This window comes from Rhinoraja longicauda, chromosome 4 (genome assembly GCF_053455715.1).
Source record: "Rhinoraja longicauda isolate Sanriku21f chromosome 4, sRhiLon1.1, whole genome shotgun sequence".
In the NCBI taxonomy this organism is placed as follows: Eukaryota; Metazoa; Chordata; class Chondrichthyes; order Rajiformes; family Arhynchobatidae; genus Rhinoraja; species Rhinoraja longicauda.
In genome coordinates this window covers 20,910,130-20,928,244 of record NC_135956.1, presented here as the reverse complement: position 1 = coordinate 20,928,244, position 18,115 = coordinate 20,910,130, and the positions used below count along the sequence as shown (strand labels likewise).

The 18,115-nt window shown below is 42.2% G+C and overlaps 1 protein-coding gene across 2 annotated transcripts in view; it reads left to right on the top strand.

The window, feature by feature from the left end:
• The window catches only part of adcy8 (adenylate cyclase 8 (brain)), a 104,762-nt gene that overhangs the window by 34,856 nt on the left and 51,791 nt on the right, over positions 1-18,115 (top strand). For both annotated transcript variants that reach the window (XM_078397320.1, XM_078397321.1), the window contains exons 5-7: positions 423-550; positions 14,673-14,831; positions 15,368-15,638. In XM_078397320.1, coding sequence (XP_078253446.1) covers positions 423-550; positions 14,673-14,831; positions 15,368-15,638 — 558 coding nt within the window. The remainder of the gene's footprint in view (positions 1-422; positions 551-14,672; positions 14,832-15,367; positions 15,639-18,115) is intronic.

The window sequence follows — 18,115 nt, the reverse complement described above, 5'->3', positions numbered from 1 at the left end:
CCATCTGCCATTCCTTAGCCCACTTCACTTGTTGATCCTGATGCAAACTTAGACAGCTCTCCTCATTGTCCACTATACCACCAAGTTTGGTGTCATCTGCAAATTTACTAACTACGTTAGCTCTATTATCATCCAAATCCTTAATATAATGACAAGCGACATTAGACCCAGCACAGATCCTTCTACCCCATCGCAGGCGGCATGCTTTCAATTGAGGAAACAACCCTCCTCCACCATTCTCTGACTTCTTCCACCAAGCCAATTTTGATTTCAGTTAGCTAGCTCATGCTAAATCCAGACTAGCAAGTAGCAAAATTATATTCTATCTGTAAAGCAGCTAATATTTTGTTGAAATAGACATGCAAAATGTTCCATCCTACAGAAGACAGTATATTAATTGAAATATTTTGATCATGTTTTAGGAGCATCACTGTCTTAGAATTAAGATCCTGGGCGACTGCTATTATTGTGTATCTGGACTCCCTGAGCCACGGCAAGACCATGCACACTGCAGTGTTGAAATGGGTCTTAGCATGATCAAAACAATAAGGTAAAGTTTTCACAATTCTTCAAATGTATCCCAGCTTATTAAAAATCCAACTTTAAAGCAGTAAGCATTCATAGTGCACCTTAACTTGTATATTTAATTATTAAAGCCAAAATCTGTAGGCATACTAATTATGAATATTTTTTACCAGTGCTTAAAATGGATTTTTGTTTTTTCACAGGCTGAGTCTTAACTACAACAAATCATTCTGTTTATAATAAAAATGGGAGGTGGTGTTGTTTAAATGCATGGTCAATCTTGAAAAATCTTCGCTTGTTTTGCATTCCTTGTTCGAGTATGTCAGGGGCAGAATTAGTTGCAATATTTTATTGTTATCATGTCATAAGGAATAGGAGTAGAATTAGGCAATTTGGCCCATCAAGGCTACGCCACCATTCAATCATGGCTGATCTATCTCTTCCTCCCAACCCCATTCTTCTGCCTTCTCCCATAACCTCTGACACCTGTACACAAAATACTGGGATTCATTTTTAAGATGAAAGATTGACCTTGGATCAATGAAGATTGCTTTGCTGTCTTTCACATTTATCTACATTTAGTATAGAAGTACTATACAAAATGACTCTCAGCCGACAAAATGATTTCTCGTTGTTCCTACATCAGAAACTGGGTATTTAAGCTACTTCTGAATGCGTCAGTGCAATACGGAGATTGAGATACGTTAGAGCAATACTGAGGTTGTTCAGTACATTGAACTTAATGCCTTTTGATTGAGATATTAACCAATACCTCAATATCTCACAGAGAGACATAAAAGATCCTTCCATATCAATTGAGAAGATCATGGGATCGCTTCCAATATCCTATCCAACATTAATTCCTCTCCCAAAAACACTGAAGATAAAAACAAATTTGTTGGTACTTTGTCCCATTGTTGGTGATGCTTTGCAAGTTGAGTTATTGAGATCCCACCAACATGATGATATTTGAGGTTTCAGTATCAATGATTATGAAACTTTGAAATATCTTAGAATCATGAAAAACACATTATATTTGAAATGCATCTCACAATTATATTATTATCATTAATAAAAACCACGCACAGCCTACTTTAAATGCAAAATTAGCATGTTTTCATACTATGCTGTGCTTGGATATTTAAATAAAATTTTAATAAACATTAGTATCAAAGTTTCTTTTAACCAATTATATATTTTTATTTTACAAGACTATTAGTATCTCTGTTCACAAGATTTTCTTTGCATCTACAATGCCCTCCATAATGTTTGGGACAAAGACCCATCATTTATTTATTTCCCTCTGTACTCCACAATGTGAGACGTAATAGAATAGCACATTGTCAGATTTTAATAAAAGCCATTTTTATACATTTTGGTTTCACCATGTAGAAATTACAGCAGTACATAGTCCCCGCATTTCATGGCACCTTAATGTTTGGGACACAGCAATGTCATGTAAATGAAAGTAGTCATGTTTAGTAATTTGTTGCATATCCTTTGCATGCAATGACTGCTTGAAGTCTGCGATTCATGGACATCACCAGTTGCTGGGTGTCTTCTCTGGTGATGCTCTGCCAGGCCTGTATTGCAGCCATCTTCAACTTATGCTTGTTTTGGGGGCTAGTCCCCTTCAGTTTTATTTTCAGCATATAAAAGGCATGCTCAGTTGGGTTCAGATCAGGTGATTGACTTGGCCACTCAAGAATTGACCATTTTCTAGCTTTGAAAACACATTTGTTGCTTTAGCAGTATGTTTAGCATAATTGTCTTGCTGTAGAATGAACCGCCGGCCAATGAGTTTTGAGGCATTTGTTTGAACTTGAGCAGATAGGATGTGTCTATACACTTCAGAATTCATTATGCTACTACCATCAGCAGTTGTATAATCAATGAAGATAAGTGAGCCAGTACCTTCAGCAGCCATACATGCCCAGGCCATAACACCCCCACCACCGTGTTTCACAGATGAGGTGGTATGCTTTGGATCTTGGGCAGTTCCTTCTCTCCTCCATACTTTGCTCTTTCCATCACTCTGATATAAGCTAATATTCGTCTCATCTGTCCACAAGACCTTTTTCCAGAACCGTGGTTGCTCTTTTAAGTACTTCTTGGCAAATTGTAACCTGGCCATCCTATTTTTGTGGCTAACCAGTGGTTTACATCTTGCAGTGTAGCTTCTGTATTTCTGTTCATGAAGTCTTCTGTGGATAGTGGTCATTGATAAATCCACACCTGACTCCTGAAGAGTGTTTCTGATCTGTCAGACTGGTGTTTGGGGATTTTTCTTTATTATAGAGAGAATTCTTCTGTCATCAGCTGTGAAGGTCTTCCTTGGCCTGCCAGTTCCTTTGCGTTTAGTAAGCTCACTATTGCTCTTTTTCGTCTTAATGATGTTCCAAACAGTTGATTTTGGTACGCCTAAAGTTTGGCTGATGTCTCTAACAGTTTTGTTCTTGTTTCTCAGTCACATAATGGCTCCTTTGACTTTAATTGGCACAACTTTGGTCCTCGTGTTGATAAACAGCAATAAAAGTTTCCAAAGGTGATGGAAAGACTGGAGGAAAGACTAGGTGCTGAGAGCTCTCTTATACCTGCATTATGGAGGCAATGTGTCCCAAACATTATCGTGCCCTGAACTGGGGGGTCAATGTATAAAGACAGCTGTAATTTCTACATGGTGAAACCAAAATGTATAAAAATGGCTTTTTAATAACATCTGACAATGTGCACTTTAACCACTTGGGATTTTTTTCTATTACACATCTCAAATTGTGGAGTATAGAGGCAAATAAATAAACGATGGGTCTTTGTCCCAAACATTATGGAGGGCACTGTACCTTCAGGGTTGATTCTTTAAAGCCTATTAAACTTAATAAGAATCACCAAACAGGCAGAGTTCTATATTCGTAACCCAAGGCTATCTGCAGTGTCAGGAATGCTAATGGCAAACCTGCACTCGGCCTCTTGTTTTGAGGAGCATTAATATTTCATACCTTGAAATCCTGAATTGTTTTTTTCAAAATTATTTCTCGTTATTTTGAATATCAGGCTGCTAGAGCTAAGCTTTGGCTGGCCACATATGTATATCATTAACTTGCTTCTCCTATTCTTCCATAGAGTCATAGTCATAGAGTCATACAGCACAGAAACCAGCCCTTCGGCCCAACCCATCCATGCCGACCATGTGCATTCTCCCTATCTATTCCCCTTATGATCTTACACACCTCTGTAAGATCACCTCTCAGTCTCCTGTGCTCCAAGGAATAAAGCCCTAGCCTGCTTAACCTTTCCTTATAACTCAGTCCCTCGTGTCCAGGCAACACCCTGGTAAATCTTCTCTGAACCCTTTCAAGCTTGACAACATCTTTCCTATAACATGGTGTCCAAACTGAACACAATACTCACAAGTGGCCCCATAATGATGTGCAGAAAAGCTGTTCGAACCTGCTGAGATCTGCAAGTATTGAAAAAGGTATCAGAAGGCTAACAAGATATTAGTCATTGGTGAATATTTAGTTTCATTAACAAACTTATCCATGCATTGCAATTTTCCTGCATTTTCGGATTGTGCCAAACAAAATAGAATAGTAGATAGAAAAAATAAGTCCAAGCTTTTGTGCAGGCAAAACCAGGCACTCAAACCTGCATGAAAACTGAGTGGCAAGGGAAATAGCATCCAAGAATGTTTGTAGAATTTCATTAGGCACAAGCTACTGCATGGCAGTAGTCTACAGCTGGCATCTCATACCTAGAGTTCCACAGGGCCCGGTGCTGGGGCCGCTACTCTTCACGTTGTGTATTAATGAATTAGACAAGGAGATTGAAGGCTTTGTGGCCAAGTTTGCGGATGATACGAAAATAAGTGAGAGGGCAGGTAGTGTAGAGAAAGCAGGGACTCTGCAGAAGGGATTGGACAGGAGGTTGGGAGAGTGGGCAGAGAAGTGGCAGATGGAATATAGTGTAGCAAAGTGTGGAGTCATGCATTTTGGAAGTAGGAATAAAGGCGTAGACTTTTCTAAATGGGAAGAGAATCCAATAATCGGAGGTGCAAAGGGACTTGGGAGTGACGGTGCAGGATTCCCAAAAAGTTAATCTGCAAGTCAAATTGGTAGTAAAGAACGCAAACTGAATGCGAGTATTTATTTCAAGAGAGCTTGTACACAAAAACAGGGATGTAATGCTGAGGCTCTATAAGGCGCTGGTAAGGGCACATTTGGAATATTGTGGGCAATTTGGGCACCATATCTGAGGGAGGATGTGCTGGCTCTGGAGATGGTCCAGAGGAGGTTTACAAGAATGATACCAGGAATGAGTAGATGAGTGAGTGTCGGCACTGGGCTGAAGTCTGAAGAAGTGTCTCGACTCGAAACGTCACCCATTCCTTCTCTCCTAGATGCTGCCTGACCTGCTGAGTTATTCCAGCATTTTGTGATACCTTCGGCACTGGGCCTGGAATTTAGAAGAAGGAGGGGTGACCTCATTGAAACACACAGAATAGTGAAAGACTTGGATAGAGTGGATGTGAAGAGGATGTTTCATAGAAACATAGAAAATAGTTGCAAGAGGAAGCCATTTGGCCCTTCGAGCCAGCACCGCCACTCATTGTGATCATGGCAGATCATCTACAATCAGTAACCTGTGCCTGCCTTTCCCCCATATCCCTTGATTCCACGAGCCCCTAGAGCTCTATCTAACTCTCTTTTAAATTCATCCAGTGAATTGGCCTCCACTGCCTTCTGTGGCAGAGAATTCCACAAATTCACAACTCTCTAGATTAAAAAGTTTTTTCTCACCTCAGTTTAAAATGGCCTCCCTTTTTTTCTTAGACTGTGTCCTCTGGTTCTGGACTCCCCCAACATTGGGAACATTTTTCAGCCATGATCACAATGAGTGGCGGTGCTGGCTCGAAGGGCCAAATGGCTTCCTCTTGCATCTATTTTCTTTACAGGTCATAGCCTCAGAATTAAAGGAAGTGGGAGGGCAGGTAATGTAGTAGAAATATGAGGAAAGATTGGAAAGACTGGGCTTGTATTCACTGGAGTTTAGAAGGATGAGAGGGGATAATGTACAGGCCATAGCCTCAGAATTAAAGGACGTTCTTTTAACAAGGAGATGAGGAGAAATTTCTTTAGTCAGAGGGTGGTGAATCTGTGGATTTCTTTGCCACAGAAGGCTGTGGAGGCCGTCAGTGGATATTTTTAAGACAGAGATAGATAGAATCTTGATCAGTACAGGTGTCTGAGGTTATGGGGAGAAGGCAGGAGAATTGGATTAGGAGGGAGAGATAGATCAGCCATGATTGAATGGCAGACTTGATGGGCCAAATGGCCTAACTCTACTCCTATCATTTATGACCTTATGACCTTATGATTTGAAACTACCAAATGGAATTCCAAGCATAACAGTTGAGTCTATGGTTGCTGTAATGGCAAAGACAACTACCGTCTTGTTAGATTACAACAACCAGATGTTCCAGTTGCCAAAAGATGGCTAACATTTGGACATCCTGCAGATCCAATACTAAGCAAGCCATAGTAGCAATTTCCATGGTGATCAAAATGAAAACCAAAAGGATGGATTCATTATTTGTAAATTCATTCATACCATGAGAAACATGGATTGAAAGATATAAATGCAGTAGTATATATTTATATATATATATATATATATATATATCCATCCAAAGCTAGACAAAAAATGCTGGAGTAACTCAGTGGGACAGGCAGCTTCTCTGGAAATGATAGCCCACTCTACATTTGGTCTCGCCGATGTACAAGAGTCCAAACATAAACTGGGCGATCATTTTGTTGAACAACTTCACTCAGTCCGCCTGGATCTACCTGATCTCCCAGTTGCCAAACACTTTAATTCCTCTTCGCATTCCCACATAAACCATTCTATCCTCAGCCTCCTCCATTGTCAAAGTTAGGCTAATCACAAATTGGAGGAACAGCATCTCATATTTTGCTTGGGCAGCTTACAACCCAGTGGTATGAATATTGATTTTTTTTAAACTTCAAGTAACCCCTGCACTCCCTCTCTCTCCATCCCTCCCCCACCCAAGTCGCACTAGGTTCCCATTTTTACCTGGCAAACAGCTGCATCACTGTCTGCATCTCTCATTTCCCTTTCCCCTGACTAGCCTTAAGAAGGGTCTCGGCCCAAAACGTCACCCATTCCTTCTCTCCAAGGATGCTGCCTGCCCCGCTGAGTCACTCCAGCATTTTGTGTCTATCTTTGGTTGAGACCAGCATCTGCAGTTCCTTCCTACACACATATATCCTCTCATTTAGTAGTAATAGCAGCAAGCTGAACAGATTTTCAAGTAAAGGTGTTTGATTAACAACCACTCCTTTGATGTACGAGTTGGTATTTCCATATACAGTTTAAATATTGACTCCAGACATTTACTTCATCAAGTTTATCAAGATCCCATTGACAGAAAGAACAATAAGCACCATAAAGCCTACTCAGGTGATATTTTACAATTACATGTCCTCCCCAGAATACATTAGGGTTCCGTTCTTCTGAACAGTTCACAAGACAGGAAAGTGGTTGCCCAGCAATATATTTAAATGAAAACATAAGCCAACCAGGGTTAGCATGTAGTTAAACCAGGCATTTAACAGGGGGATGGGAACAAGAGCAGCGAGACAGAGGGGTATAAAGTGAGGGTAGAAACAATAGGTAGCAAGGTGAAAAATAAAAGTGGCAGGCAGACAAATCCAGGGCAAAAATCAAAAAGGACCGCTTTGCAACATAATTATATAAGGGGCAAGAGTGTTATAAAAACAAGCCTGAAGGCTTTGTGTCTCAATGCAAGGAGTATTCGGAATAAGGTGGATGAATTAAATGTGGAGATTGTTGTTAATGATTATGATGTAGTTGGGATTACGGAGACATGGCTCCAGGGTGACCAGGGCTGGGAGCTCAACATCCAGGGATATTCTATATTCAGGCGGGATAGACAGAAAGGAAAAGGAGGTGGGGTAGCGTTGCTGGTTAGAGAGGAGATTAACGCAATGGAAAGGAAGGACATTATCTCGGAGGATGTGGAATCGATATGGGTAGAGCTGCGAAACACTAAGGGGCAGAAAACGCTAGTGGGAGTTGTGTACAGGCCACCTAACAGCAGTAGTGAGGTTGGGGATGGCATCAAGCAGGAAATTAGAAATGCATGCTAATATGTGGAGTTCTTCATTAGGACGGAGAGTGACAAAGTCAATACAGAAACAAGTGTTCTGAACTTAAAGAAAGGTAACTTTGAGGGTATGAGGCGTGAATTGTCCAAGATAGACTGGCAATTGATGCTGAAAGGGTTGACGGTGGACATGCAATGGAAGGCATTTAAAGGTCGCATGGATGAACTACAACAAGTGTTCATCCCAGTTTGGCAAAAGAACAAACCAGGAAAGGTAGTGCATCCGTGGCTAACAAGGGAAATCAAGGATAGTATTAAAACAAAAGATGAAGCATACAGATTAGCCAGAAAAAGTAGCATACCAGAGGACTGGGAGAAATTCAGAGTCCAGCAGAGGAGGACAAAGGGCTTAATTAGGAAAGGGAAAATAGATTATGAGGGAAAACTGGCAAGGAACATAAAGACTGACTGCAAAAGCTTTTATAGATATGTAAAGAGAAAAAGATTAGTTAAGACAAATGTAGGTCCCTTGCAGTCGGAAACAGGTGAATTGATCATAGGGAACAAGGAGATGGCAGACCAATTGAACAAATACTTTGGTTCTGTCTTCACTAAGGAAGACATAAACCGTCTGCCGGAAATAGCGGGGGACCGGGGGTCAAATGAGATGGAGGAACTGAGGGAAATCCAGGTTAGTCGGGAAGTGGTGTTAGGTAAATTAAATGGATTATAGGCAGATAAATCCCCAGGGCCAGATAGGCTGCATCCCAGAGTGCTTAAGGAAGTAGCCTCAGAAATATTGGATGCATTAGTGATAATTTTTCAAAACTCTTTAGATTCTGGAGTAGTTACTGAGGACTGGAGGGTAGCTAATGTAACCCCACTTTTTAAAAAGGGAGGGAGAGAGAAAACGGGGAATTATAGACCAGTTAGCCTAACATCGGTAGTGGGGAAAATGCTAGAGTCAGTTATTAAAGATGTGATAGCATCACATTTGGAAAGTGGTGAAATCATCGGACAAAGTCAGCATGGATTTACAAAAGGCAAATCATGTCTGACGAATCTTATAGAATTTTTCGAGGATGTAACTAGTAGAGTGGATAAGGGAGAACCAGTCGATGTGTTATATCTGGACTTTCAGAAGGCCTTCGACAAGGTCCCACATAGGAGATTGGTGTACAAACTTAAAGCACACGGTATTGAGGGTTCAGTGTTGAGGTGGATTGAAAATTGGTTGGCAGACAGGAAGCAAAGAGTAGGAATAAACGGGTCCTTTTCGGAATGGCAGGCAGTGACTAGTGGGGTACCGCAAGGCTCAGTGCTGGGACCCCAGTTATTTACAGTGTATATTAATGATTTGGACGAGGGAATTGAATGCAACATCTATAAGTTTGCGGATGACACGAAGCTGGGTGGCAGTGTTACCTGCGAGGAGGATGCTAGGAGGCTGCAGAGTGACTTGGATAGATTAGGCGAGTGGGAAAATGCATGGCAGATGCAATATAATGTGGATAAATGTGAGGTTATCCACTTTGGCAGCAAGAACAGGAAAGCAGAGTATTACCTGAATGGCGAACGATTAGGAGAAGGGGAGATGCAACGTGACCTGGGTGTGACCATGGTGCACCAGTCATTGAAAGCAAGCGTGCAGGTGCAGCAGGCAGTGAAGAAAGCAAATGGTATGTTGGCATTCATAGCAAGAGGATTTGAGTTTAGGAGCAGGGAGGTTCTACTGCAGTTGTACATGGCCTTGGTGAGACCGCACCTGGAGTATTGTGTGCAGTTTTGGGCTCCTAATCTGAGGAAAGACGTTCTTGCCTTAGAGGGAGTACAGAGAAGGTTCACTAGATTGATCCCTGGGATGGCGGGACTTTCATATGAAGAAAGATTGGATAGACTAGGCTTGTACTCGCTGGAATTTAGAAGACTGAGGGGGGGTCTTATAGAAACATATAAAATTCTTAAGGGGTTGGAGAGGCTAGATGCGGGAAGATTGTTCCCGATGTTGCGGGAGTCCAGAACCAAGGGTCACAGCTTAAGGATAAGGGGGAAGTCTTTTAGGACCGAGATGTGAAAACATTTCTTCACACAGAGAGTGGTGAGTCTGTGGAATTCTCTGCCACAGAAGGTAGTTGAGGCCAGTTCATTGGCTATATTTAAGAGGGAGTTAGATGTGGCCCTTTTTGCTAAAGGGATCAGGGGGTATGGAGAGAAGGCAGGTACAGGTTACTGAGCTGGATGATCAGCCATGATCATATTGAATGGCGGTGCAGGCTCGAAGGGCCGAATGGCCTACTCCTGCACCTATTTTCTATGTTTCTATGTTTCTATGTTTCAACCATTTGGATTACTCTACAAGATGCAATGACGTTGCCACAAACTGAGACCGCACTCCACAGAATATGCCTGCAGCAAACATCCTGCTAGTCTCCCAAATGCTTGCTCGTATGTACAAGCTGTCCATGCCTCAAACGATCGTAACCTGGGGAGGACTTGTATTAGAGGTCATACAGTGAACAGTGCATCACAACAGAAGATAGGCACAAAAAACTGGAGTAACTCAGCGGCACAGGCAGCATCTCTGGAGAGAAGGAATGGGTGATGTTTCGGGTCGAGACCCTTCTTCAGACTAGTCAGGGGAAAGGGAAACGAGAGATATAGACGATGATGTAGAGAGATAAAGAACAATGAATGAGCAGCGAGAGAGGATGTTGCAGAACTCTCATCAGAGAGAGAACTTCTTCAAAGTAGACATACCTTGAGGAGATTTAATCAACAGAAGGTGGATAGCAATCCCATTATTGCAGCCAATTATGAAAACAAGCTGACTTAAGTGTGGAAGGACAGGCTGACACAAACTGTTAGACTGGAAGAATGATATCCTCTGGTTTCCTCAAGTTAATGATACCTTTAGTTTCCCCCTCCCTGACTCTCAGTTCCATGAAGGGTCTCGACCCGAAACATTACTTATTCAATTTCTCCAGAGATGCTGCCTGACCCACCAAGTTACTCCAGCACTTTGTGTCTATCTTCAGTGTAAACCCAGCATCTGTCCTTCCTTCTCACAAAAAATGATTTCAGCAGTCACTTTAAAATCATCATTAACACTGAGCTAGAAAGATACGCCACTCTATTCAAAGCCGGCACCACAGGCATAACAGGGCACAACATGCACATTCTCATAAAACTAGATACAGATAAGATTGTTTGCAAGCCTTGACTATCCTCTGTCCTAATGCATCAGGAACTGGATAGGCTAGAACAAAACAGTATGCTTATTCAAAGCATAACCACAGCAGACGGACAGTGCCCTTTGTGGCTGGTCCTAAGGCAGACACAACAATGCAATTGTATGGAGACTACAAGGTCATACTAAATTAAAATTAAGCCATAGATGAGACAACATCCACTTCCTTTTCAAAAGACTTTCATGCAGAGTTGGCAGAATCAAAGGTATTCACAAAATTGGACACCTCACGTCAGACGTATGACTCTACCAACCTGCATGACTGCAGGAGTGTTCTTGCACATAAGGAGTCCTAGATACAGTGCCCTCCATAAAGTTTGGGACAAAGACCCATCATTTATTTATTTGCCTCTGTACTCGACAATTTGTGATGTGTAATAGAAAAAGCCACATGTGGTTAAAGTGCACATTGTCAGATTTTAATAAAGGCCATTTATATACACTTTGGTTTCACCGTGTAGAAATTATAGCAGTGTTTACACATAGTGTGTCCCGTCCCCCCCCCATTTCAGGTCACCATAATGTTTGGGACACAGCAATGACATGTAAAAGAAAGTAGTGTAGCTGCCGGTGGAACCTCTCCACCAAGCCGTTTGCCTGCGGGTGATAGGCCTTTGTGTTCCTGCGCCGTGACGCCCACCAGACGCCACTCCAGAGGCCGTATGAAGGCCCGTACCGGGTGCTGGAGCACGGACAGACAACCTTTGTTTTGGACATGGGGGGCCAGCCGGAGGCCGTGTCAATTGACCGCCTGAAGCCGGCCCACTTAGACATCGACCAACCGGTGCGGGTTGCCCAGCCTCGGCCACGAGGTCGCCCCCCTTTGCGGGTCCCACCTCCTGTCCCTCCATCTGTGCCTCCGCCGGCCCCTCTGTCGATCGATTACCGTACGCGGTCCGGTCGGGTTGTGCAACCACCAGTGCGTTTCGTGCCTCCGGTTCTGGGGGGGGGTACTGTGGCGGCTCCGAAGGGTCGGGCCATACTTCTACCGACCCCTTGGCACGGGAATGGACGAGTCCCGGGAGGCGGTCCTGGACTCAGGTATATAAGGACAAGGTGTGGGCGCCAAGCCATTCCGGCAGACTAGACCCGTCTGATACCTGTGATACAATAAAATATACCTTCCCGAAATACCTGGCTCCTTGCCTTTATCGACGCGCTACAGTAGTCATGTTTAGTATTTTGTTGCATATTCTTTGCATGCAATGACTGCTTGAAGTCTGCGATCCATGAACATTACCAGTTGCTTGATGTCTTCTCTGGCGATGCTCTGCCAGGCCCGTATTGCAGCCATCTTTAGTTTATGCTTGTTTTGAGGGCTAGTCCCCTTCAGTTTTCTCTTCAGCACATAAAATGCATCCTCAATTGGGTTCAGCTCAGGTGATTGACTTGGCCACTCAGGAATTGACCATTTTTTAGCTTTGAAAACTCCTTTCTTGTTTTAACAGTATGTTTGAGATCATTGTCTTGCTGTAGAATGAACCGCCGGCCAATGAGTTTTGAGGGATTTGTTTGAACTTGAGCAGATAGGATGTGTCTATGCACTTCAGAATTCATTATGCTATTACCATCAACAGTTGTATCATCAATGAAGATAAGTGAGCCAGTACCTTCAGCAGCCATACATGCCCAGGCCATGACACCCCCACCACCGTGTTTCACAGATGAGGTGGTATGCTTTGGATCTTGGGCAGTTCCTTCTCTCCTCCATACTTTGTTTTTGTCATCACTCTGACATAAGTTAATCTTCGTCTCATCTGTCCACAAGATCTTTTTTTCAGAACTGTGGTTGCTCTTTTAAGTACTTCTTGGCAAACTGTAACCTGGCCATCCTATTTTTGCGGCTAACCAGTGGTTTACATCTTGCAGTGTAGCCTCTGTATTTCTGTTCATGAAGCCTAAGGTTTGGCTGATGTCTCTAACAGTTTTTTTCTTGTTTCTCAGTCTCATAATAGCTTCTTTGACTTTAATCGGCACAACTGTGGTCCTCATGTTGATAAACAGCAATAAAAGTTTCCAAAGGTGATGGAAAGACTGGAGGAAAGACTAGGTGCTGAGAGCTCTCTTATACCTGCATTAAGGAGGCAATTAAGCACACCTGAGCAATTACAAACGCCTGTGAAGCCATGTGTCCCAAACATTATGGTGCCCTGAAATGGGGGGCTATTTCAGAAATTCAGAAATTACACAGCTGTAATTTCTACACGGTGAAACCAAAATGTATAAAAATGGCCTTTAATAAAATCTGACAATGTGCACTTTAACCACATGTGATTTTTTCTATTACAAATCTCAAATTGTGGAGTACAGAGGCAAATAAATAAATGATGGGTCTTCGTCTCAAACATTATGGAGGGCACTGTAATCAAGACCAAGATTTTCTTGGCCAAAATGGGTAAAATCTTGCAAAGTGTCGACACTTTTTTTTCCAAAATCACTTGTTCCTTATCATACTCAGAGAAGAACATCTTCCAATTTTGAAGGAAATGCAAAATTGAAGTGAAGTAATGCATATTTTTAAATTGAAATGTACTGTACCCTTTTTATGAAGATTACCGTCTGTGCACTACAACCAATGAAGGAAATGTAGCAGTTGTCATAAATATAGAACATAGAGTATTGAATAGTACAGCCAAGGAACAGGCCCTTCGGCCCACAATGTCCATGCCAAACATAATACCAAGTTATACTAACTATGTCTGCATGTGATCTGTATTCCCTCCATTCCCTGCATATCTATGTATCCATCTAAAAGCCTTTAAATGCCACAATCATATCTGCTCCAATATCACCCCTGGCAGTACTTTAAACTTTGGCCCTCTTTCCTTAAATCTATACGTCTAGTCTTTGACATTTCCACCCTGAGAAGAAGGTTCTGCCGAAGCCTTAAAATATAATGGACATAAGATTGTTCCCAGAGATGATATTGCACTACACATGTCTCCTTCCAATTTTCTTTCATTACTTGTTGAAAAGGGTTATGGAGCAAGGAGCAGTGAAGTGTAAAAGAGAGCAAGGAATACTGAGAAAATAAAGCTTCCTTATTCGTTATGGTACCACGTGCAAGTTAAAGGCAGCATATGTTACATGACAGACACAAAATGCTGGAGTAACTCAGTGGGACAGACAGCATCTCCGCTGAGTTACGCCAGCATTTTGTGTCTATCTTCAATTTAAACCAGTATTTGCAGTTCTTTCCTACACATATATTTTATGACGCTGTGCTATAAATATTAACACTTTGTAATTTGCCTTTTAATTTTTTTAAAGTAATATATTCTATATAACTGGAGTTAAATGTAAATATTATGCAACTGTTGTATCCAAATGGTATATTCCTACTCTTTGGAAACTTAATGGAGTCAAAACTACGCTGTGTGAATATTTGCACAGTGAAGCCTAAAATATTTATTTGTCTTTTCTTTTAATGAAGATATTAACCTGTAACGAAAATAGGCACAAAATGCTGAAGTAACTCAGCGGGTCAGGCAGCATCTCTGGAGAAAAAGGATGGGTGATGTTTCGGGTCGGGAAACTTCTTCAATCCTGACCTGAAACGTCACCCATCCTTTTTCTCCAGAGATGCTGCCTGACCCACTGAGTAACTCCAACTCTTTGTGTCTATCTTTGGTATAAACCAACATCTGCAGTTCCTTTCTACACATGTTAGACTGTATCTATTTGCACAATATCATGTAATGATCCCAAAGCAGGTTTTAATGCTTGAAAACCTATAATCATTGTTTTCTTTGATAGATATGTGAGAGTTCATACAAAACATGAGATTGACATGCGTATTGGCATACACTCTGGGTCTGTACTTTGCGGAGTTCTCGGGCTTCGAAAATGGCAGTTTGACGTCTGGTCCTGGGATGTTGATATTGCAAACAAGCTGGAGTCTGGCGGAATCCCTGGGTAAATATCATGACCTTTACTCAACCCAGAAGCATTTCAATCTTATAGAGCCATAGTCATAGACTCATACAGTGTGGAAACAGGCCCTTCAGCCCAACTTGCCCACACCGACCAACATGTCCCATCTATGCTTGTCCCACCTGCCATTGTTTGGCCCATATTCCTCTAAACCTGTCCTATACATATACCTGTCTAAATGTTTCTTAAACATTGTGATAGTACCTGCCTCAACTACCTCCTCCGGCTGCTCGTCCCATTCACCCATCACCCTTTGTGTGAAAAAACTACCCCTCCAAGTTCCTATTAAATCTTTCCACCCTCACCTTAAACCAACATCCTCTGGTTCTTGTATTCCCTTCACTGGGCAAGAGACTCTATGCGTCCACCCGATCTATTCCTCTCATGATTTAGTACACCTCTATAAGATATCATCCGATGATAAATTCAAAAACAAACACATTTGTTATTAAGCTTTCTGAGGGAGCTGATTCCTTGCTGGGATCTAAATGTGTTTTCTCTCACTTGGTGTTTTGCAGGAGGATTCATATCTCCAAGGCAACACTGGATTGTCTAAACGATGATTACGAGGTGGAAGAAGGGCACGGCAAAGAGAGAAATGAGTTTCTGAGGAAACATAACATTGAGACATATCTGATAAAGCAGCCAGAGGAAAGCCTACTCACTCTTCCCGAGGACATTATGAAAGAGTCCAGTACAACCAGTGACACCAAAAATAGCGCCGCAACATTCACAGAAGGTTCCTGGAGTCCTGAGCTTCCTTTTGATAATATTGTTGGAAAACAGAACGTAAGACAACTTTTAAATGATAACATTTCTCAGGTGTTACGGTTTGTTGCAATTTGTGCATCATAGTTTGTGTACCAAAGAGGAAGAAAGATTCTAAGGGGAGTAAGAGGCAACCGTGACTGACAAGGGAAGTTAGGGATGGAATAAAACTGAAAGAAAAGATGTATAATATAGCAAAGAGTAGCGGGAAGCCAGAGGATTGGGAAACTTTCAAAGGGCAGCAGAAGGTAACAAAAAGGGCAATACGGGCTGAAAAGATGAAGTACGAGGGTAAGCTGGCCAAGAATATAAAGAAGGACAGTAAACGCTTCTTTAGGTATGTTAAGAGAAAAAGATTAGTAAAGACAAATGTGGGTTCCTTGAAGGCAATAACGGGTGAAATTATTATGGGTAACAAGAAAATGGCAGAAGAGTTGAACAGGTACTTCGGATCTGTCTTCACTAAGGAAGACACTAACAATCTCCCAGATGTACTAGAGGACAGAGGAGCTAGGGAGACAGAGGAACTGAAAGACATTTGCATTAGACGAGAAACAGTATTGGGTAGACTGATGGGACTGATGGCTGATAAATCCCCAGGGCCTGATGGTCTGCATCCCAGGAGGTGGCTCAAGGAGGTGGCTCCAGAAATCGTGGATGCATTGATGATCATTTTCCAATGTTCAATAGATTCAGGATCAGTTCCTGTGGATTGGAGGGTGGCTAATGTGATCCCACTTTCCAAGAAAGGAGCGAGAGAGAAAACGGGGAATTATAGACCAGTTAGCCTGACATCGGTGGTGTGGAAGATATTGGAGACAATTATTAAAAAGGTAATAACGGAACATTTGGATAGCAGTAAAAGGATTGGTCCAAGTCAGCATGGATTTATGAAGGGGAAACTTTGCTTGACTAATCCTCTGGAGTTTTTTTGAGGATGTGACAAGTATAATAGATGAAGGAGAGCCAGTGGATGTAGTGTATCTAGACTTTCAGAAAGCTTTTGAAAAGGTCCCACACGGGAGACTGGTGAGCAAAATTAGAGCACATGGTATTGGGGGTAGGGTATTGACATGGATAGAGAATTGGTTGGCAGACAGAAAGCAAAGAGTAGGAATAAACGGGTCCTTTTAAGAATGGCGGGCAGTGGCGAGTGGAGTGCCGCAAGTCTCGGTGCTGGGGCCGGAACTACTTACAATATATATTAATGATTTGGATGATGGAATTAGAAGTAAGGCTAGCAAGTTTGCAGATGACACAAAGCTGGGTGGCAGTGTGAACTGTGAAGAGGATGTTAGGAGGTTGCAGGGTGACTTGGACAGGTTGAGTAAGTGGGCAGATGCATGGCAGATGCAGTATAATGTAGATAAATGTGAGGTTATCCAATTTGGCAGCAAAAACATGGAGGCAGATTATTATCTCAATGGTGTCAGATTACGTAAAGGGGAAATGCAACGATACCTGGGTGTTCTTGTACACCAGTCACTGAAAGTAAACATGCAGGTACAGCAGGCAGTGAAGAAAGCTAATTGGAAGTTGACCTTCATAACGAGAGGATTTGAGAATAGGAGCAAAGAGGTCCTTCTGCAGTTGTGTAGGGCCCTGGTGAGACCACTTCTTGAGTATTGTGTGCAGTTTTGTCTCCTAATTTGAGGAAGGACATCCTTCCTATTGAGGCAGTGCAGCGTAGGTTCACAAGGTTAATCCCTGGGTGGGGCGGTCATATGAGGAAAGATTGGAAAGACTGGGCTTGTATTCACTGGAGTTTAGAAGGATGAGAGGGGAACTTATAGAGACATATAAAATTATAAAAGGACTGGACAAGCTAGATGCAGGAAAAATGTTCCCAATGTTGGGGAAGTCCAGAACCAGAGGGGCCCCATTCCTATAATAAAGGGGAGGCCATTTAAAACTGACATGAGAAGAAACTTTTTCACCCAGAGAGTTGTGAATTTGGTGGAATTCTTTGCCACAGAAGGCAGTGTAGGCCAATTCACTGGATGAATTTAAAAGAGAGTTAGATAGAGCTCTAGGGGCTAGTGGAATCAAGGGATATGGAGAGAAGGCAGGCACAGGTTACTGATTGTGGATGATCAGCCATGATCACATTGAATGGTGGTGCTGGCTCGAAGGGCCAAATGGCCTCCTCCTGCACCTTAGTTTTATGTTTCTATAGTTATTTGCAGATCATAAAAGCGATAATTTTCTTTTGAAATCCTGCAACCATCCTTGGCTGGTCTATTATGCAAAAGGATTGCATACCTTATCGCTGATCGCTGCTTCCAGACTGAGACCTGACTTTACCCATAAAAGCAAACTTTTCTTCCGCACTTTCTGCAATGCCTCTATTGCACAGTTTTGGTAGAGTTGGATGCTAAAGAGGGCATTGCCTTGAAATTGGATCAGGTAGCGTAATGTGAAATTAGACCAATGAAATATGGTATAAAAAGGGAAATCATTGATCCTGAAATCACCAATCCATTGATCCTGGCATTAAA